Source organism: Aplidium turbinatum, chromosome 1 (assembly GCF_918807975.1).
Source record: "Aplidium turbinatum chromosome 1, kaAplTurb1.1, whole genome shotgun sequence".
Classification (NCBI taxonomy): Eukaryota; Metazoa; Chordata; class Ascidiacea; order Aplousobranchia; family Polyclinidae; genus Aplidium; species Aplidium turbinatum.
Genome location: NC_137472.1, coordinates 33,131,211 through 33,155,193, shown reverse-complemented (window position 1 = coordinate 33,155,193; position 23,983 = coordinate 33,131,211). Strand labels below are relative to the sequence as shown.

The following is a 23,983-nucleotide window of genomic DNA, read 5'->3' as shown; positions in this document are numbered from 1 at the left end:
AATTGCTTGCGCATTATGGAGATTTTGTATTTGTGGCTAAAAGTGAGGAGTTACAAACCATTGTAACTTTTCTGAAAAAAAAACTAGCAAAATTCTACGTGACTATTTCAAAGTGCCAAACAAGGATGACGAAGATGCCCAAAAGAAAGCAATAATCGCGAAGGTTGCCCAATTAATCAAAGGTGATATTAAGACTCTAGTCACACCCATCCTGAACGAGTATCCAAAGATCACAAACTTACAAATCGAGTCAACTCTCGGATATGTTCCCCAAAGCTTGCGATATATGCTCTAGCAACTTCTAGTGGAAAAACACACTCGCAAGAAGCAGGCAAGTATTTGCCACTCAATAATTCAAGCAGTTTTCCCAAGAACAGTCGTAGCTCCTTTACAGCTGGGCCTTGCTGCACAGATGCACCAACATTATCGCTCCAGGCTTCTCATTGACACCCTATCTGTCATGGTTTATTGCTCTTCCAATTCTGAAGTCCAACGCTTTGAGGAAAATGCAGCATCCACAGTTGCTCCAGATGTCCTTGGTGGACAGGCAATATAATGTAGATACAATGCAGATACATAGGAGATACAATGCTCCTGTTTGCTGCTGACAATGTTGACCACAACATAGTGACTTTAAATGAGAAGGAAACGTTCCATGGAATGGGAATGATTGCTGCTGTTACCCCTAGCCGGCAGGTTTGCTACACAATTGGTAGACAAAAATTGTGTGATCTCAAAGTCATAGATGAGACAAAAGTCTCAGTTAAATACTACCGTTTCGCCAAGTACGCAAGCAGTAACATCAAGTTCAGAACGTTACCTTGTTCTTCTTACGTTTGCGGCCGCCGCAGATCACGTTGTTACATCCAGGCGCCGCAGCCAATGGATTGTGTGTTCATCAAGCGTTGTGAGGTCCACATATCTGTCCTGGGGTCAATATACAGGACAATGGTAGATAAAGTGTTGTAATGTACAGTCCAAGAATCTGAGACACACGCAAAAGATGGTGAATGGGCGAGGTCCCATTGGAACATGTTGCTGTAGAACGTTACCAAATCTGCATGATGCTGACCGCAAAATTGATTTGCTTTGGGAATAGTCACTCAAATTTAATGTAAATGTTCCGAACTGGCAAGGAATAATGAGCACAAGGTACAGTAGGTGTGAGCATCCAGGTCAAACGTATGTTCTCTTCCTACTAATGATCGTTTTAAACATGTCAAAAACATGTTTTCTATCCACACTTGACTTCATCTGCAAGCTCACAACAGGGCACAACATTCCACCTATTATAACTTTTGATCAGTCATTGTGTTGGAAGGCTTCTGAAATTTTTGATGAAGTTGAGGACTCCAACTAAAAGATGTCTTGTTACTTGTTAGTTTCCATACGCTCATGAATCTGTTGGGTGCCATCGGGACATTGATGGAGGGAAGTGGACTTAAGGAAGTCCTAGAGACGACAATCTAAGGCGAGAATGCTGTGGTACACACGATGAAGGGAAAGGCTGTGCAGCGTGCGCTTCGAGGACATCTCCTAGTAGACCACAGCAGTGTCTCACCAACCAAATTGTCTCAGAGATCATTGAATGTCTCAGAGTGAGATTCGCCTACTTCAGGGGTTCCTAACCTAACGTTGAATATTAAGAAGCCATACTGAGCTGGAAGTTTATTGGAAAACATTCCTTATAACTGTTGTTAAAATTTTTATTCCAATCTATTTTTATCTTACAACTAGCATTATTTAACGCTATTTGTAGCTTAAGCTATAAAACAGTAGATGATATCTATCAAGAGCAATCATTTGACATAATTAACGCCCACTATCCCACAGCGTTGTACGACTTTTCAAAGCAACTGTGCTCCTTGTTGACAATTGACATGACCAGGGATGCCAGCGAAAAATTTCCAATAAACTTAGATCGTGTGTTCAAAAAAACCTAGATGAAGCAACAAGCAAAGAAAACCCAGATCCAAAAAAGATGTAGTAAAGCGGTTTAAAGTACCTGCATGTGCTTTTAACACCACTTTATATCATTACACAGAAGCCTCAGAAAGCTGCAACTACCGGTAGTAAAACGTAAGCCTATATATAATTAGGCTATACATATAATAGATGCTTGTTGGTAGTTATTATGGCATATAACTATATACAAAAACAAATGGGGTTCCTGTTCCAACAGGGCTATTGTTCGTCCACCAAGGTGCACAGCCAGAGATGGGCAAGATCACCAGTATTGGTGATCTTGAAGATCAAGATCACCAGGAATAGGTGATCTTGAAGATCAAGATCACCAAACTATGTGATCTTGAAGATCAAGATCAAGATCGTGATCTTGAAGGTCAAGATCACTTTCAAGATCACTTTTTTTTGTACTTGAAAAAAAAATGAAGTTTTTGATCAATGATGTTGCAAAAAATAGTTACTATGAGCAACCTGGGTAAAGGTATATAGTTGGTATTGCTAACTTTTACTTTTAATTACTCGATCGCTGGCCTAAGAATTGTGATAAGTTAGTGACTGTTGCTATTAGGCCTATCAACTGTTGACGTAGTTTGCGTAGAATCGCAACGTCACACCCAAGGCCGAGGTTAATTACAGTAATTCTGAAAAAGTCGCAAAATTTGCCATTAGTTTTATACTTTTTATTTATAATAAATAAATAAAAATAAACTTTGAACTACATCATTTTTTACCAAATTTTTGTCTGGTTCATGTGAGAGTTTTTATTCGTGTTACTATGTAGTTTTAACTTTCACTGTAATATGTCAATGTTTATTGCACCATTTACCCATCTGGCAACCTTGATACTGTTTTCTGCTATCAAAAAAGTTCAGAGGTTTGCGCTCAGACAAACCGTTCCATACTCAGACCCTAAACTAGTCTTGTTGATTTGCTGCAATAAACCACTTTACAAGACCAAAGTCGGCTAGAGTCCAGATTTTTTAAGACCGCCATTCTAGACTTTTGAAACATCTCAAATTGGGTCAAAGAAAGCAAATATTTCTTTAATATTCTTATACGTCAACATAAAGTACACGGAAGTTGACTTCTTTATTATGACCAACACAAAAAACTTTTTCAATTTTGAAATGGCAACACTGACCAGATTAGATGGAGACTTTAAATCGTCGTTTGTTGGACATATATCATATTAACAGTGGCTTTATGTTAGTAGTTTCTACTAACTACTTTTTACAGTACGAGTTCTAAAAAAATGCCTCTATCTACTAAGTAAACTTCAATTTTAAAGTGATCTTGATCTTATTATTCTTCAAGATCAAGATCACACAAAAAAAGTGATCTTAGTGGTCACAGCGGTAAACCATAATCTCTTCGTGGGAAAATTGTAACGTAAGATTCCCAAATCCGTTCGTCTGCATGCAATGACCCAAATATAACCACACACTTTCGAAACGTCTATTCAAACAGTGTATTCCAGTAAAATTAGCCCGAGGCTATCGAAAATAGGTGTAACGCCTACACCTCTAAAAAAACTGTCACTACAATACAGATTAATTGGATAAAAGACGGAACCTTTGTCCAGCTAGCAAGCACTAAGCCAACAGTTAAATGTGCGGCCAACTTTCAAACAATCATTTTACGAATGACCAGAATAGATATCAATATCTCAAATTCACGTATGCAGTACTGTGACGCAATAAATGAAAGACAATTATGAAGTCATTCCAACAGGTGTTTAAAGCTGATATAATATTCCTGTTTAAACAGGCCCAAACAAGTCCAAACAAGTTTGACACAAGTCTATGAACGATGGTGCAATTTTGGCACATTTTCTAGCAACTTCCATGACGTAATATTCAGTAGACTTGAACGGTTTTATATGACGTTTGATTTGTACAGAGATTGGCCGTAACACTTAGATCAAGATCAAGATCACCAAAAAAAAAGTGATCTTAGATCAAGATCAAGATCACCAAAAAAAAAGTGATCTTCAAGATCAAGATCACGCCCATCTCTGTGCACAGCTGACATGTTTTTATGATTTTCAGCATTGCTTGGATCTATTTCTCCTAATTTTCTGTGCATGATGTAATCTTCTCTGATGAAGAGACTCAAAATATTTCTATATTCTGTAGAAACCATAAAATACAGCTTCTGCGGACGAGTTTTTCAGTAACAGTAACATAGTACATGTTTGAAATATGCAAGTAACATGCACAATGCAAAAGTTTTTAAGAAACTTTTTAAGAACATACCGCAAAAAAAACGAGCATATACTTTGTTCCACGATTTACAAGTGCATCATAAATCCGTTTTGCACCATCAACCTTGTCAGTCTTACATTGAGCCTGAAAATACAAAACCAGCGCTTCCAGGGGCGTTGACAGGGGGCCTAGGTGGTACTTTTGAACCCGGGTCTGGAATATTTAAGCTGCCCGGATTTAAAAAATCCCTCGCGACTTCAAACATTGTCAAGATCTTAACATAATCAGATCTAAAGGAATTGCCATCAGAGGTTAAAACAAACATTTCAGCCGTCAGATGGTAAAGTACCTGACCTCCTTCTGGGTACCTGGCCCATTTCAGCTTTCTGGTGGTAAAATAACCACTTCAGCCACCAATTAGTAAAATAAGAATTTAGTCTAGTATAGTGATTTCCTTAAACACGAATATTACCCCAAACACGAACTTCAAAATAAACAGGCTAATATTTGTTCAAACTCAAAAACTGAAATGACACAGGTAAGAAGATTGCTATCCCTATTTCTGCACTAAAAATTAGAACAAAACTATTTTCAGATTGCAGCAATCAGCAAATTTTTGACCGAGGCCCAAACACCTTTCCCAAATCAAATTGAAAACTTTCTTATTTTCTGCACTAACTTTGCTGTAAATTCTCTTCTGGTGAACCTAAAATGACCAGTAAAACATCAATGGAATCGGGAAGTAATACTCTAGCGCCATGTGACAAATAAAAGTTCATAAAAGCAACCGCTAAATAGAGATAGTAAGTTTTGCGGATTCAAGAAATTTTATGATTGCGCAAGATTTGTTAAATGACCATGCTTAAACGACATCAATAAAAGTTTGTACACAACCTTTATTTATTCATAACATTGTCCATGAAGGGGGCCCGACAATAAATTGGTACCGGGCTCGAGAAATCCTGTCAACGGCCCTACACGAAACGACAAGAATAGCTACGTAACAATAAGAATAGGCTTCGAGAATTTTTTTTGTGAACCAAACCAGATAAACAAAATACAAAGTAGTGAATTCAGAAAACAGAAGCTACTCGCGTACCACCTGAAAAACCTTCATGTACCACTAGTCGTACACGTACCGCAAGTTGGGAACCCCTGGCCTACTTGAACTTGAGCAATTACATATGTATCAAAAACCTAAAATGGCCATGCTTGCGGGCAGGTCAGACATCAGGACAACAGATGGACCAACAAATTAACAACTTGCTGGACACTCTATGAAAAACAAACGCAAACGAAGAAAGCCAAAAATGAGACGGAGAGACGAGATTGACAAAGAATGTGGAACAACAAACTGGTAGCCTACATAAAAACACACGATCAACTGGATTGGCAAGAAAAGGGGAAGGCCTTCGCTCAACAGTGGGCTACAACAAGCTGAAAATGATGAAGCGGGTCGACCTATGAAGGGGGAACGAATTTCTACCATTCTTATGGGCAGAATTGACTATGGCCGACTGGACTATGGCTAAAAATGATTAAATCTGTTAACAACTGTGCACAACGATCGGTTCATCTCGAAAATTGCGTTTTTTGCAAATTATATCAGTAAAGAACCAACACTGTTAATCAAAAGGGTGGAAACCTTGGGGTGGAAATTTCCAAGGGTGGAAATCTCTCGCGGCAAGGGTGGAAAGCGAAAAGAATAGCGGATATTTCCACCGTTTAGTATTCAATCCACTCTAAACTGTGGAAATACACACGCTGTTAACAACGAGGGTGGAAAGGCTGAGTTGGAAATTATTGAGGGTGGTTATTTCTCGCGGCAAAGGTGGAATGAAGGAAAGGGTGGATTGTTCCACCATCTGAAATTTGTTTACATCACAAAATAGAGATAATTAACATATAGCATCAGTAGCTTTGCGGTAATCATTCTTTTTTTTAATTTAAAGTAAATTTTAATGCAACGTTATGTGATTTCTTGCGAATATGAATAATTTGGAATATTTTTGTTTTGCAAAAATTAAACTTGATAGAGTTCCTATTTCTATTAGCGTTCAGCGTTCCTAGCAATTGAATTTGAACCACGAATCTATTGGAAAATATGGACATTTCCACTTCAAGCAAAAGGAATAAGGTAAAAATAGGATCATCCTAAAGGGTGGAGCACCCGTGGCTCAGTGGTTATCGCCTTCGGCTCTGGTGCTGGTAGCCCGGGGTTCGATTCCAGGTCGGGTCATACCAAAGACTTCAAAAAGGGTACGATTGTGTTCTTTCTTGCATAAGGTAGTGAGGATAAATCGGGTAATAATCTGGTGACATATCACCCTCTTCCAATCTGCCTTGAGCCAGCATGGAAGCAGTACGGCTCATAAAATCACATGGAACCCTGTCAAGTAACCCATCTTGATGCGCAATCTGCTGCAAGCGGAGATAGCGAATGATTAGGGTGGAAATTTAGACAGCCTGAGAGTGGATGCTGCTGAGGTGGAAATTTCTACCTCAGATGAAGGGTGGAATTTTACAGCTTTTGTGATGGAAATATCCACCCTATAAGTGTATAGGGTGGGTGGAAGTTTCCACAGTTTAGGGTGGATTTTGTTGGGGGTGGAAATCTCCACCATTGGTCAAGGGTGGAAATATCCACCATTTTTGGTGGAAAGATCCACCCTACAAACGCATAGGGTGGAAAACAGAGACCACCCCTAGGGGTGGAAATTTATACACCTTTCACTTAACAGTGAACCAATACAACGCGGTGAAATGAGATCCAGGTTAAACGGTTTGTGACGACACAGTTGAATAAAGAACTGAGTTAGCAGAATAATACAGCATGAAATCGTCGAAAGCAAGACAAAAAATATATGGACTCTCAAAATGTATGGAGAATCGTCTCAATGGCTACTACACCAGACTTTTAAGAAAGACATTCAACATTAGCCGGAAGCAACACTTCACAAACAAAAACTTTATGGTGACCTGCCACCTCTCACTGAGACAATCAGAGGACGAAGACTACAGCGCTGGTAGGTCACTGCTTTAGAAGTCAACAGGAAATTAGTAATATTCTTCTTTGGGAACCAGACTATGGTACTAGGAAAAGGAGTCGACTAGCAATAACCTTTCTTCATTAGTTAGAACAGAATACTGGAGTGCAGAAGCATAAACTATCGAATTCGATGATGGACATGGATGTTTGGAGAAACTATGCTAATGGTGTCCGGTATGTTCGATCGGATAATGATAATTAGCCCCAGGAGTTGCTAGGAATGAGCCTAGCTATCAGCCTGGGTTCACCTTTACACCACGTTGAAGCATCTCCATGAAGATGAGTAAAAACAAAATCAGCTCTTTACACACTCCGATTTTGTTGAGAGTAAATCTTTGTAGAGGTAGGCTAAGTTATTTTTTATGTAAGGAATTGATTGGTCGTTGTTTTCATGTAATCTAACTTTAATTTTCAACTGGATGGGTAGAAAAACAAATGAATTTGTCACTCAACCAATAGACGATAACTGGAGTCTGATTAACAACATCAACCTCAGAAAATTAAGATATCTCGGACATATAGCAAGAAGCCACTCGTTGGAAAATTTAATGTTGACTGGGATGGAACAAGGCAAACGAGCAAAAACTTGCAATTCAAGGATGAACAGAAATAAAAAACTTCAACAATATCAAGGAAACTACGTTAATGAGAAGCATGACCTAGGTAGGCTACTACTAAAAACAAAAGACAGAACAAAATGGAGAGAGTTAATATAAAAGATCAGCTGATCAAACATGATCAATCTGTTGAAGAAGAAGAATTTTAATTTATCACTGAAGGCTTGGAAAGTTTGCGTATTTCCTGTGGGATTTCATTCCATACTTTCGAACCTTGTACTTTTAAGCTAGAGCTTGATTTCTTTGTTTCAACTCTTGGCAAATAATTAAGTTGTTTGCTAAGAATACCTTGTGTTCTTATTGAAAAGATACTTAAATCATAGAAAGGATCAGGTACTAAGGCACTTCCTCTATAGGCGATCACAAATCTAAAACTTCAACTAATCATGACATAAAACTCTAAAGTTTTTGCTCGATGTCAATCTTTATACCATCGACGACCAGCTATCTCCCACACAGCATTACAATTTTATTTTGCAATTTATTTGTTGCAGAACCGATTTTCGTTCATAAAGAACTCATCAGGACAAATATTAACAAATTATAATAAACATTTAGTCGAAGTAGAAATATCCAGCAAGATCATAAAATTTGCAAATTTGTACATCACCATCATCTGCTACTTGTCTAACAAAAAATGTCCCAACGTTCCAAATATCACCAGTCGCAGTGCTGAAAAATTTCATTTTCATGTTTCCTCTGAAAATGATATCCCTAGCAGCTTCTAAACCACCATCAACATCAGGAGCAAACACCAAAACATAGGTTGGAAATCTAGCCGCAGCCAAACACGGATCTCCTCTTAGCAATGTAATTTTAATAGATACATGGTTGACTTAAATTTGGTCATAAAAATTTGCTACTCCATTTATTTTAACTTTCTTCTTTATCATAGCAGTAGCTTCAGATTGTAAAAATTTGAATGAAATTTTACAAAAGTTGTAGTGCTTATACACGGAAAAAGAAGAACTGTTAACAATCTCAAATGAAATACTGAAATAGCATAACACATGCATGAAAACAGCTCAAGAACAGAGCGAAAAATAGAAACCAAATAAGGTAATGCTATGTGGGAGATTTTTATAAAAGCTACGTCAATAGTAGAGGTTTCATAATCGCGTAATGCTGCAAATACGCTGCAAAACATTGCAGTCAGTGAGAATGATAGAGACGACCACATACATACCTATAGATACCTTGTGTTATGATAGAGTCTTTTACTCAGTTTATTTGAAATCGACAAAATGTCCAAAAAGTAGACAGATTCTCATTTTGATTTTGTAAGTATATTTTTTGAATCTCGTTCTTGTTTAGACGGGAGAAAATTTTGCAATTACCTGTACAGAAAAGTTCACTTGAGTAAATTTCCAGCCGGAAACCACCTCACTAGAATATTAAACAAACACTTGCCAGAGTCCACATCGTGACGTATTTGGAAGAGCAGCCTGGTGTTTGTTTCTTCGACCTTGCTTCAATAAAAGCCATTTTCTCAAAAGCCATTTTCTCAACAGTCATTTTCTCAACAGTTGTTTTTTCAATATATATATTTTAGTTTTCCAGTAAATAACGTGGTGTGACGAATCCACACCATTCGCTTTTTGAAACGTGAAATCGAATCGATTGGACAGTATGCTAAGTTTTCAAAGACGTACTCTTTTTAAACATGAATATTTTAGTGTAACTTGAAAATACTTTTTAAATTGTTTTGTGCTAAACACTCGTAAACCTAAAAAAAGTAGCAAATCGTTTCGTAATAAATTCAAAACGAAACAAAATTGCTTTTCTTTTATAATTAATAAATCAAAATAAAAAAGGTAACTCTTCATCAAAATGAAATCTTTAACATTCCTTCTTATGCGATCGGTGGAGTGACGACATATTGCCCAATGCTAAGGTGCCTGTGATTGATTTTCTACAACTACGAATAATTCTTGCAATCTTGCTAGCATACAAGCTTCTAAACTTGCCAGAAGATCATGATGTGTATATAGGCCTACCTTGAGCATTCGGCAAAGAAGCTCAATTTCTCGCTCTACACACAATTTTTCAGCAACCTCGAAAGTTTTCTCGACGACTTGAAATCGAGACACTCATTTGTGCCAGGGGTGCATTAATTAAATCAGACACGGTGCTGATAGTAGGGCTTATACTGTACGTTGAAGGTGTCATATCTCCATCGCAGAAAGAAGCGGGAGTAAAAAATTTGGGGTAATCGAGTCTAGCCAATTAAAAACAATTGAATTAAATTGATAATATTTTAGTTAAATTATTATTACAAATTAATAAGTTTTGCGGAAGTGTTGATTGTCTCCTGTTAATGAACAACAATAATATCTAGTTTTGGTTTATAATCCTGAACACAAACATAGACCGACATTATACAGTGTTTCAAGCTGCGTATACAATCAAGTGAACGCCGCACATCTTTTCATGCATGCTCTTTTCATTACCAGCCAAGTCAAATATCTGTTTAGATTTTCAAAGGTTTATATTAGGAACTGCAGCACTGGCTCAAGGTAAAGTACGAACAGCCCAATTGGTAGGCTAAATAAAATTATGCGATTAAAAGAATATGTGTCCAAATCAGAGTTGGACCAATTTTAATAGTTTTAGTAGTTTCAATTACAAATAAGTTACACCATCAAAATGTTTAATTACCTTACATTACAATTGTATTATTTAAAATTTTCAAACTACAATTACTCCTAAATGTAATAAATCACACCATTCAATTACAAAAATTCAGTGCCTCAATAGGCTGTCCATGTTCAGCAATGATTTTTTTACAGTGTGAGTTTATCAAAAGCAGTAGAATTGCATTTGACAAGACATCAAAGTACGAGAAATTACATTTACATTACATTATAGATAGCATATTTTAACACACAATATACGCAGAGGCGCCGGAGCGATTTTTGACTGGGGAAGGGGGGCAAGATTATGAAAAAACACACTTTTGTTGCTGAAAGATCTTTTTTTTTTAAGTTTTAAAATAAGATATAGCGATAATGCTCATCTATCAGCTCATTGTCGAGTAATGATACAAGTGTTCGGTATACAAACAACAATGGCACGGGAGGGCATCATGCTCTGGTATAATAATGTAACCCACTGCGATACAGAATTTTGTGTCGTGAATATTATTTTGAAGCAAAGAAGAAAAATTATAATTAAGCTAAAAGCGAATAGCAGAAATTGTTACATTGCAAAATGTGCAGTAGCTTACAATTCAGGGGTCCGCAAATACTTGTTGGCGCGACCCAAAGAACAATCGTTCGAAATCTTTACGGCCCAAACGTTTCAGAAGCATATAATTTTGCGCAAAATACTTTGCAATTTAATATCAATTTCAATACAGTGATCCCCGCTTGTTACGCCCACATCAGGACCGAACAATTTTGGGCTTATTGAGCGGGAGGAATTTTTTACCACTCCTATACCTTCAGTAATTCAGGAATGGACCAAATTGGGCTTAATAAGCGAGTGGACCTATTAACCGTGGGCTTCGTCGTCATCGTCGTGTAAGCCTCTGGGGCCGAGGGTCTATTCTTTTACCACCCCAGACTCACGATGTTCCCGGACTACACCTGAAGGCTACTAGAGAGCAGCCAGTGTTTGGTTTTATCATCCAAGACGCGCAGACCTTCAACTCCGTTAGATGGCTTGAAGGTGGTAGCCTACAGTCATTGATGGTGTGATCTGCGGTCTGTTCCTCGGTACCACATTCACAGGAGGAGGAAGAGGCTATTCACCATTGGTGCATCGTTTAGCGGAAAAGTCTGACGTCAGGCATACCCATACCTGTCTTTGTAGTGTCAGGCCTATGGAACATGTGTCGGCCTAGGAAATGAACGAATGTAGTCTAGTTGTACTTGGCTTCCGTTTAGAATTCCATTTATGGTCCGCCCAAATCGCCTCAGAGATGTTTTGTTCATCAGCTTCGTTGATCAGAAGTTGAGCGGCTGGCACGCATGGGTGTTTCGATTTCAGTGGACGGGAGTGCTCGTTTGGGGAAGCAGAGATCTTGTGGTGGAGAAGATGGGTAGGCTCCAGTGCCCGTCGGCCGAGAGACAGAGTGGCTTCTTCGCGACAAAGCTCAGCAGGTTGGATGCCAGCGAGAATGGGAAGATTGTCCAATGGTGTGGGACGCAGGCATCCGGTCACTATGCGCAGGGCGCTGTTTGTGGCAGTGTCGATGCTGTGGCAGTGAGCACTGCAGCACCAAACAGGTACACAGTACTCTGCTGAAGAGTAGATAAGGGCTGAGGCCGCTATGCGCAAAGTGTCAGCTCTTGCTCTTCAGCTGGAGCCTGCCAGGCGCTTAAGTAGCGCAGCGCGAGGTGTCAGTTTCTTGCACAGTGACACCAAATGGTGGTGATATGATGTGAGCGACCTGTCTTGTGTCACCCCAAGATATTTTGGTTCGGGGCAAAAGGACAAAGGTTTTCCATTGTTTTGAACATGTAACTCATGATCAGCTTCCCGATTGTTTAGGTGGAAAGCTGCTGCCACAGTTTTGGTTTCGCTGAGTTTCAGTCGCCAGTTCTGGAGATAACCTGAGAGAGTTTTCATGTTCTGGCTCAAGGTGTCTTCTAGGCTTTATAACCATGGGCTAAATAAGCGAGGACTAATGTACCACTTTGGACAGTAGAAATTTTCTTGTACAAAATTGTACGAAACTCAGCACGTCAAAGACTATATGATTATATGTATTTTTGAAATACAAGCTATATTTATAGTTAGTTTAAACCCTTTTGTGACCCACTGTAGATGGTCTCGCGACCCAAATTTGGGTCGCAACCCACTATTTGCGGATTCCTGGCTTACATGACCCTAAAAGACACCATTGCCCCCCTGTCCCCCCGCTTCCGGCGCTTCTTAATATATGGCACAAGTAGGCACAGCAATTCTACATTGTATGTCATGCATGTAATTTATCAAACCTATTTGTAACTTGGTCCATTTATTTTTTAAATTACAATTGCATTACACAACAATAAGTCTTAGTTGCTATTGTAATTACAATTACATAAAAATGTGAAATATATGACAATACAGCTACAGTTGTAATTCACCCAACTCTGATCCAAATAAGATGTTACAAAAAAAGATTATTGAGTATTCTAGCCTATTTGTCAAAGCATTAAAAAACCGTTTGAGTCATTATTGATCTTCAAGAATGACAAGTGACATAATGTTGAATAAATCTATAATTTCAGAATATTAATAATAAGAACTGAGATTTGTAGTGCACTTTGTTTTTATTGATCTTTCTTGTAATACGACGTCTTGCTAATAAAACCAAACGAAAAAACACACAGCAACTGTTGGATTTCCAAACATAAAAACTGAGATTGATCAAAGATTTCAAATTTGATAATTAGAATCACCCCGAAATGCAAGACACGATACTTCTACAGCAAGCTACATTTTATACAGCTTAACATTTAATTTGCAGAATTGGACTCATGTACATCATATCTGTAAATTTGTCCACTTGGATAGCGTCGATCGTGGACGAGACCTTGATCGCTTTGGGAGATGGACAATTGGACATGCACCAACTGAAGGTTTTTATTATTTGGATTATACGTAGGGCTGAAAAAAGTCACTCGGGTTAAATATTTATGTTAATGTAGCAGGTTGATGTAACTAGAGATGTCAAGTAGGCTAATGGCACCAAAAAGAAACGTTAGGTCGATGTTTGCTTTTATCTTCTTTTTTCTTTTCTTTTTTATTGAAGCTACAACAGATATTTGTTGTTTGTTGCGATGTATGACCGATGATCATGTTTTGATCACTTTTGAACGATTGAACATTATATGCAGCAGGGAAGTACTAGGAAGTACAATAGGTCTAAATGCTTAAGCATTTAATGCACAGTTTTAACTACTTAGCCTCACGATCGTAAATTTACTTTAGCTTTCAATTCAACATGCAAGTTTGTATGAAATTTCTTGCTTTTATTAAAGAAGTTTGGTATTTTGATGTGCATCGTCTACTACCAATAGCCTAAGACCTATTTTTGTGTTCTGAAATATAAGCCTAGACTATTGTGATTACGTTTATTAATATTTTTTAGATGAAACGCATTCTATTTCACGTCGTTTTGAATCAAATGTAACTTCTTATGTGGTAGCTGATGATGGTCATGGTAAGTATGAAATTCTACTTAAACAAAATTAATCTTCTCATTGGCATTAGCTCAGTTACTCCATCAAATCAAAACGTGGATCTATACTTAGCCTATATTTCCTGAAAAGCTTTAAGTAATAGCAATATCTAAACAAAGTTTGAACCGAAAGATGCAAGATGTTTTAATGAAACTTTATAGACAAGTTTTATGGACAGGAGCATGGTGGCTTTTTACAACAAAAATTGTACCAGCTATAAACAAATATAAAAACTAACACGGCCTAGCCCACTGTAAATCTTATTGTAAATTCAAGAACAAAATTTTCGACATTAGCTAATACAGTAGATTATTATTATACATAATGAATAAAAGCTTAAAATTAACATTAATTCAAATTAATTAAACAATTTGCATAGACTGTGACCTAAACCTTAAAAATAAAATTTACGAAACGATACCTCTTATTCTTGATGTCCAAACTTGTTAGTTGGTCACTCTGTGGGCTTTTAAGGCATGCAAACTAACTAACAACAAATTAATATATTTTGCAAAGTAGGCCCATTAGGTAGGCTATAGCTGGCTTTAAATACTGAGTTGATGTACAATAAGTCTCTTTTAAAACTATTTGGTAGGAGGTGATCAGTGCCAGTGTCATTCAACATTTTGCGAAGCAGTTCACACAGCAGAGACCTTCTTGTTTCCATTCGTGGTTGAATTTAGTTTGGTGGCCTCGTGCATGCTTTACATCACTTGGAGCAACATTGGAAAGTATCCTCCTCCGTGTGAGCAAGTAATCAAACCAAGCTACAAGTTTTATGGAAAATACACAGGTTGGGCATTTCTCTCACCATCAAAATATCATAGCTGTGCTAACAATCACCTTACAGTAGTATTAAACTACCAATACAAACTTTGTTTCAGAGTTTCGCGTCTTTTATTAGCCTACATAATCTTTAATTATAAAGGGTGTCCGACGTTTTCTTTGTAAACAGTTCTTCGCAAACAATTCTTCGTAAAATTAATTCTTTGTAAAACAATTCTTCCCAAAGCATCTCTTTGTGCATGCGATTGAGATTTGATGTATACGAAGCAATGCTTTACTAAGAATTGTTTTACGGATTTCATTTCACCAACAAGTGTTTACGAACAATTTTTTTACGAACAACTGTTTAGGAACAATTTGCCTATAACCATTATAAAGACTGCAAATAAAAAATGTGTAGCTCATTTCATTATTATACAGTTTTATTAGCAATGTTTAACCTTTACATTACGTTGGGATCCAAAGGACCCAAAAAACATTTTTGAGTGAATAAATTTTCTATTACCGTTGTCGATCGGGTCTGATACTCCTTGACTTTTAGTGCATTCATTTTACGAGATGTCTTCAATGATGTATGGTTATTGTCGTAGGCCAATGCTAATATGCCCTACAAAATTTGTATCATTTGCTAATGGGGTCCATTGAACTCCAACGTCTATGAACTTGTTTTCGGATTGAATGTACTATTGCACTAGGCTATGTATTTTGAGTGGCAGTAGTAATGTGAAATAACAAATCAGGTTAAGGTCGTTGGAGACATAAAATTGGAATGCCCTGCCCAAGAAAAGTACTTTTGTTTTAGTAGCTTACTTACTTCTAATTTAGTGCTTAATTTTGTAAACATACACTCTGCAATGCATGATAAACCAGATATTGATGCCAATTCGAAATAAAGTAGCCTAAGCCCGATGTTATTTTGTTTTGTAACTTATAAGAAAAAACCGGCTTCGACATTGTTTATAAAAGTGTGAAATTATACTGTAACTTACCATAGGAATGAGTAGACGGGGACTTCTAACACATCATTTCAACATGCTGGTTTATTTGTCTACTCTCATTGCGTTCATTGTGTTACCCGAACTTCATGCTACAAGAGGTAGACTACCGTAGCCTATTAAGCATAAAAAGGGGTTTCAGACTTTGTAAATTAAGAAGACGATAAGATTTTTAATGTAAACTATAATGTAAAAATGTGTTATGTAAAAATGTGGGAGATTCCAACGTCTAAATAAAATAAATCTACAACCATGTTCAAAAGCACGAAAACAGCTAAAATGTAAAAAAAGTCAATCGCCAATCCAACACTGCCGAATGACGACAATATAATGGACGGTATAGCATTGTTTAAATTTAGCCACAGACACACGACAAACAGAATAATTTTGGTAAAGAGGTGACTTTCTTTAACCATAAACAGATGAAACCAAGCAAACACACGGCATTTAACATAATATATTAAACTGAACATAAGCTATCTACGAACGTTTTCGGCCATACACTTGTTAGCCCTTTTTAAGTAACGAAAAAAGTTTTTCGTTACTTGAAAAGGGCTAACATGTGTATGGCCGAAAACGTTCGTAGATAGTTTATGTTCAGTTTAATATACAAGTAGAACAAACACACAAGCGATTTTTAGTTTGAAATTTCCTTTCGATGGCAGTGTATAGGTTATCGCTTTCCAACCAACGGCGTACAAAGCCACTGACGAAGTCTGAAAAGTAGGCTAGTCTAGGCTACTTACTAAAAAAATACAATTGACAAAATGAGCTATAACGAACGACGCAAGCAAAAACATTTTTGTGTGTGCTCATCTTGTGTCCATTTTTAACTTTGAATAAATCTGTTCAATCCTTTCTGCTCTTACTCTTTTCATTTAGTAGGCTATTGCATAAGGAAAACGTAAAACGTGACAAACTGATTGCAACGGGCAGGCTGTTTTAGTTCTCTTTAATTTTGACTTTCGAAACACTCGCCGAAAATTTTACAGGAGCCACATTGGGCGGTGTGACTTTCTTCCTGATGATGGTGTTTCTTGTCTTGCTTGGCACATCAGGTTCAAAACTGCCCGCAGCTGAAAAAACTTATTTCACTGAAAACGCTCAATTACTCTATTATGATGGGTTTCTGGTAAGTGTCCCAACTCTTCCATCATTATTGTACTTTGATACCGTAACTTTAGTTTTTGCGGCAGAGATTTGAGATATCGCATTAGAAAATTGCAAGAAAAACGGCAAAATCTAAGCTACCAATTGCCCTATATTCTTTATAGCCTAGGGTTGCCATACCGTCCGGAAAATTCCGGACATGTCCGGAATTTAGTGTTAAATTTTGCGTCCGGAAGGAATTTAAAAAAATGCTCAAATGTCCGGAATTTTATGATGGGCGTTTTGGGAGAATTAGAATTTTTTTTTCTAGAAAATTCGCTCAGCCAGCTCATTTTACTGCATCTGCAATCGTACTGTGCAACACTGCCATTTTTTTTACTACGAGGTTGTACGAAATTATGATGTAACAGAGCGTTTGATTTATCAATGATGTTTACCACTTAGAACTTTATGGAGCTTTGGAACTTTCTTGAACTTATTGACCGTTGTGCTGAATCAGAATTGGTTAGATATAGATCACATGCTGCGAAAATTACTAGAACATTCCAACAGACTATAAAAGCAGGCGATTTCGCACATATAATCAGAGATTTACTTGAAATGTCATAGAGGAAGCCTAGTGAAATTTTGATATAGAATCCTCGACTAATTTTAATGGCTAATAGTTCGGTAGCGCATATATGGTCTCATGAAATAGTCATGCACTGTCCGGAATTTTGCTTTTTCAAATATGGTAACCCTATTATAGCCTATCCTTATGGGTTATACACAATGTGGAAAACAATTGTAAGAAAGTTGGTCAGTTAGGACTCAAAATCTTTGCTAAAACCTAAATGTCTTTTGCAGATGGGTTTGGAAACAGTGATGCTTTTGGTTACTCTGGTTGGATTCTATCTTTTCTATAAAATCAACCGACCATTAGAGAGAGATATTGTTTATTTGCCTTTCTAATACGACTCGATATAAAGAAACACAATTACATACAAATCAAAATATGGCAATAGAAAGGTCTGGCAGCACCGAACAACCTTGCGGTTAACCAGTCAAGGTGCTGCCTGTCATCAGTCATCTTACATTGCAGCATCAGACATTATAACTGTATCAATAAAATATAATGATGGATGGAACAGTAGCTTCGAAATCGAATTGATTATATAAGGTTTTGTAGAATATTGAATCAAGACCAGCTGGGAAAACATGAGCATATAATGAATCATATCGTTTAAGAACACAAATACGAGGTTACATGAGATAAAATAATTTAACTGAACGATTTTAACGATTTAATAAGAACTTAACAAGGTAATTTTATAAAGTTTTTTAAACAAAGCAAGGTGTTTGCTTTTAATACATTCATCCAATTCACTCCACAATTTAGTACCCCGATGTGTCAGAAGATTGTGTGCCACGGATTTGTTTATTTGTGGAAGAAAATACTTCATTTTATTTAGTTGTGGAGTGTTGTGCGAGTGAATATTATCAAGTTTTATAAAACGATCTTGCAATACAGGCGGTAGATTATTATTGGAAACTTTATGCATAAATTTTGCAATTTCGAGTTTGTAAATATCTTCACGTTGTAAAATATTCAAAGATTTGTATAAGCTAGTGACGTGACTGAATTTTGTACTTCTAGTGATTGCGCGAATAATATTATTGTGTCTTACGTCAACTTCCTTGATTAGTGTTTTACCTGCAGTACCCCATATAGTAATACCGTATTGAACACGACTATATACTAGACTATAATATAACATAAGCAATGTTTCCTCTAACACATAGTTACGAAGGCGATAAAATTAGAAAAGATCCCCATGCTGGATCAAGTGCTTCTTGTTATATGTTTGTTGGGTCCATTGGCACTGAACATATTTTCTATGGTTGCTGTGTTAATTGGACCTGACAACAAGACCGTAACGTGGATTTTGACACTATTTCGCCCTTTTGTTGAGATTTTCCAAGTCCTGTTGCAGGTACACTATATGTAGCCTATAGGCTACTATATAACGCTTGATATTGATACAGTTTGGTAGCATACTAAAATTTCTTTTCTGAATGGTAAGAAAAGAAAGTTCTTTCGGGCCGTCAACACAAGGCTGGGCACTTATTAACTGTCTGCACACATTGTAGGCTCCTAAACGTTCTTACTTGTAGGCTGTCAACTTAGCAATTGTGTAAGTTAAAGGTAGCCTACACACATAAGCTACTGTAATGCAGATTGACATTTTTAAGGTGCAATCTACTACTTTAGCATGTGTAACCTAAAGTGTTAGTTTTTCTTATCTAAATTATAGCCTTTGTACCCTTTCCTATTTCAGCTGTTTCTGATTTTTCGAAAGTATTTGTGTTTATTCTAAAAAAAATTATGCTTTTCTGCAAAGCATACTTCACGTTGAATGTGCTTTGCAATATGAAAGGCTTCAAAAACAAATTAAAATGCACAAATCTAGTCAATGTGTTTTGACGCAATTGCTTTCTTCAACAGAGCTAGGCTGCCAAACAAAAGTAAAATCTATTCGTCCGTTCATTATAAAAAAAATCTCAGTGTATTCTTAATCGAAATTACAAAAAAAATATATGAATCATTGCATTTATAGTTGGTGTTCATTCTGTACGGACTAAAGCGAGAACCAGTTGCCTCCCAAAGTTCCAAAGAAACGGAATCAAGACTTCGTTTCGGGTGAAGATATAGAAGTGTTTAAGCACTTTGCTATTAACTTGTTTTTAATGGAGATAGTGGCTAGTTGCGCGCAAACTAAAGTAGGCTATCAAAACTGCAAACTTTGTTTACTGAGTAGTGAGTATGTTTGAAGCCTGCGGACAAATAGCGGACGCTTGTAAAGTGGTCACAGAACGCCCAGGGTTGGAATTGGATAAAAAAAAATTCTAGGCTATTCCGATTGTGAGGCCCCTTTCAGCCATAGAAATGAGTATGTCAAACAACCACTAGTAGTGAATTGGTGATGAAAAAATGTGCACCCAAGAGTTAAAATTAACGATTCGAAGATAACCAAAATTTGAAATTTAATTGTAAATTTTTGTGAAATATTAAAACAGAAAATGTTGGTCCAATAAAATAAGTGAACTTTATTGTTAAGGATGTGTTCTTCAAAGAAATATTGAACTTAAAAATTATTGTCTGGTCTGTACGAGAAATGCTAATAACAAAATAAATATAACTATACACGTGCTTGACAACAATAGTGATCACATACTGCATAGATCCTATATGCCATAATCTGGTTCAAAACACATAGGCTAATAGCAACGCACTTTTACCATAAAAACTGACTGACTAAAAAACCTTTTCTGGTCTTCCTCGTAGCAAAATCATCCAAAATCTTATCACAAATTACGTGCATTAGTTTGTCACTTTCAATACACAAGAATACTCAGTGCAGACAACCTACTGTAGCCTTTCTTGCAGAAATGTACGAATTTTAGAATTTAAAATTTAAATCCACATTTCGATCTAAAATTCAAATCTTGATTAGCCTATCAGCATTGTAAAATTCAAATGCGGTTAAATTCAACAACAAAAAACTATCGTTATAAGTTCGAAGGTAAGAAACTTACAGTAGCCTCCCGTGTAGACTGAATGCTCATTTGGAAAAAAATCTTGGCTATATTACAGTTTAAAATGAAGAACAATCATTTTTTGATAATTTTTAAGAAGACATCAAAGTAGCAGAAATACAAATTCAAAATAGTTTATTAAAAAAGCTTAAACCCAAATCCGATCGCTAATGTAAAATCCGGCAGGATTTATATCCAAGTTCATGACCACCTGTGCAATTTTGAGACATGGTGGATCTTAATCTATTTTTAAATCTTTTAAGTTTTGAAAATGATCCCCCTCTTGACTAGTTGGTAAACATTTAGCTAAAAAATAGTCGAAGTATTGATTCTGCATTTGGAAACGCCATTTAAATGTTCCGCTTGTATATAATTTAATAAAGGTCAGTATGAAAAAAAATTTACTTTTCTGTAGGCCTGTGATTATCTTTCACGAATAGGCTATGTGAAAGCGCAAAAGTTTATCAGTAAGTTTGATGTTAACATCTTCTTGGTACGCTATGCTTCCAGCAGTGGTTCAACAACTTGTTGGATTTCTTGCTTACATTAGGTTTGCAAGAAAAGAAAACATTTGCGCAACTTTGATAGGCTATAGGCCTATAGCTGCTTTTTTTCTTCGGCCAGAAAATTGCATTAACCTACCTCCTGTTTATGATTAGCCTACTTACTTTATTTAGAATTAATTGCGTTTCAGAAAGTTTCACGTTATCACCAAGTGAAAATTTCTACAAATATATATGTTCAAACGTTTTTTCATATGGGCTAAGCAGCATATCTTAAATTTTGAAGCCCCTAAATCTTGAGACCCTACGCTTCAGCCTTTCCAGTCTGGTGGTAAATCCGGCACTGTGTAGCTTCTTTAAAAGCAAAATCTCAGTAATTTAATTGATTAAGATTAAATTGAAAGAAAGCGTTAAATAGATTCGTTTGATTTTTCAGTATGAAAGAGCAATCCAGAGGTTTTGATCCAAACGGTGAGACGTCTTCTAACGATGGAGGAGAACTTGTTAATATGAACTATCTCCGAGGTCGTCAAAATTCTATTACGTCTATTGTGTCCAAACTTGCTAACGTTCAACCAAATACCACAGCAGAGCTTCACACTCAATACTTTCCAAGTGTGGAGAATGCTAATGTGCGTTTTCAAGAAAAAGAAAATGATATCATACCAACAAACAACGAAACCCCTGTTATGAACCATCCAGTAATTTCTGTATCTGCACCGTGTGTAGAAGAAAACACGGATTCAATTGAAGATAAAAAGAAATCAGAAGAAATTTTGGGTGAAGACCAAGATTTTCCAAACGAGAATGAACAGCTTTCACCCCAGAGCATTCTTAAAATTGTGTCAGAGACCAAAGTTACTCGACCGGATAAGCTCAGATCTTGGCTTCGCGATGTAATGTTTTTCTTGCTTGTAGCAAACGCATCTCTGTGGCTGTTTCAGTCGGTCAATGGAACAGCATTCACCATTTATCAATTTGAATCGATATTTTACGGAGCAAGTGGTTGGACAATAATCAAGATGCTATGCCGCCCGCTCAGTATATTCTTTCGTATGCATTCTGCTGGCTGCTTGTTTGAAATGTGGTCGTTCGCATAAATCCCGCATCAGTGACGAAGCTAGAAAGAAAACTTTATTGGGAAAAGAAAACTGTAGGGGAAGGGGAGGGGGAAAATGTCATCCAACATGATGGTTTTAAAACGTTGTACAGTACTGAACAGATTAATTATTAGCCATTTTTTTAAAAAGTGAATCTTTTTGTCTATTCTTTTTCAATTAGTCTAACACATACTAATAGACTACTTATTAAATGCTTATGATATGATAAAAAAATATTTCTATAGCTTACTTTGTTTGACCATTTAGCGCAGTGCTTTTCAACCCCTGGGTCTCGACCCAAAACTGGGTCGCCGTTTCATTTGGCTGGGTCGCTGTAAGATGTGGTGATAAAAGATAATGGCTCTTGAGCAAAGTTTAAACTGCCTACCACTCCTTTAGTTTTCGTAATTTCCACTATTCAAACTACCCCGCAAGTTTCACCCGACGATTTTACCACACACATTTTGCGGTGAAGTGTACACAATAGTACACACTAGACTAGGAAATTGTAACAATTAATTGCTTCAAAAACCACACCAAAACTTGATCTTCGCAAAAGAAGATAATAAAATCTTCGCAAAATTGTGCTAAGATTTTTAATACACGCATCTGTTGACTTTTCTAATGTGAGATGGTTATCTCGCGGCAAAGTACTGGAGAGATTTGTAACTCTGCACATGGAGGTGAAGGAATTTTTGATAAACAAGAAGCATAGCTTGGCAGAAGAGTTTGCTGATCAAAAGTGGCTTTTGTTTGTGGCGTATCTTTTTGATATATTTTTGCAACTAAACATCTTGAATAAATTTTTGCAAGGACCAAACATACTGTAATGTTGGTCAATGTATCTGAAATACTGATTGCTTTTACGGAAAAGCTAAAGTTGTGGAAGATGAAGATCGCGTCCCAGATACAGCATCATTTACTGTTTTGAAGTTAGTGGAAGATATGGAGTTAGGCTTCAACGATGTCCAGCTTGTAGGTATTTGGGTTCATTAATACGAGAATTTGAATGATTTATTGACATTCAGTGCGACAGTGTATTTATGAACTGTTTTAAGAAAGAACCCTTGGTCAATTTTGGACAAAAGTCAAGAATGAAAAGACTGTTGTTGGCACGCACGCAGTAAAAGCTCTCCTGCTATTTGTTACTACCTGCCTGTGGGAGAGCGGGTTTTTTGCACTTACTCTCATCAAAACAAAGGAGAAGATTGTCTTCAGCCTAAAGATGACATGAAATTGGCAATGGGCAAGATAACCCCAAATTTTGACAAACTTGTTGAAACAATACAAAGTCAAAGCTCGTATTAATTAAATTCGACATTTTGTTGTTATGTTTAACATGGCCACCTGGAGATGTGGCCTGATTTGTCACATTTTGCAGATTTTGATTGCAGCTACTGCTAGTGTTTGACTGACATTTTCTGAGATTTTTTTTACTTTTTGTTGTCTCCTAATGATATAAAAGCTTTTTGTTGCCTTGGGGAAGCAATAGCAAATGAGAAAAAGTAAGTTGAAAAACGTTGAATCAGACTGTTATTGAAAAATTAACAGTCTGACTAAAATCTTTGAAATTAAATTTTCTTGGTTTTTCAACATGTAAGGATGTTAAAACCTATTGTGTCATCTGGGGAAAACATTAAAGAAAGCGTAAAAATATAATTTTTAGAAAAATTTATTTAAACATTCACCCAAAGTTAGCAAAATCTGAAAATTTCTGCAAAATGTGACAAATCAGGTCGTATCTTTAGGTAGCCAATGTGTTTAATCGTGTTATATGTGGGTGTGGCTCATTTTTTCATGCTTACAAAGCGTTGTGCTAAATGTAGTCTTGGAAAATGGGGTCGCCAAATCTTCGCTATTAATTTAACCTTAGTATTTGGGTCGCCACAAATAAAGGTTGAGAAG

At 36.7% G+C, this 23,983-nt stretch overlaps 1 protein-coding gene across 1 annotated transcript; it reads left to right on the top strand.

Moving 5' to 3' along the window:
• The first annotated feature begins 588 nt into the window (after positions 1–588).
• On the top strand, positions 589–22,078 carry LOC145764978 (proton channel OTOP2-like). The gene is made up of 11 exons (XM_082576699.1): positions 589–696; positions 7,304–7,392; positions 10,220–10,351; positions 13,294–13,427; positions 13,918–13,989; positions 14,604–14,801; positions 16,782–16,921; positions 17,746–17,832; positions 18,708–18,872; positions 19,497–19,579; positions 21,415–22,078. Exons 1-11 carry the CDS (start codon positions 589–591, stop codon positions 22,076–22,078), a joined length of 1,872 nt encoding a protein of 623 aa, XP_082432825.1.
• Positions 22,079–23,983: the final 1,905 nt, after the last annotated feature.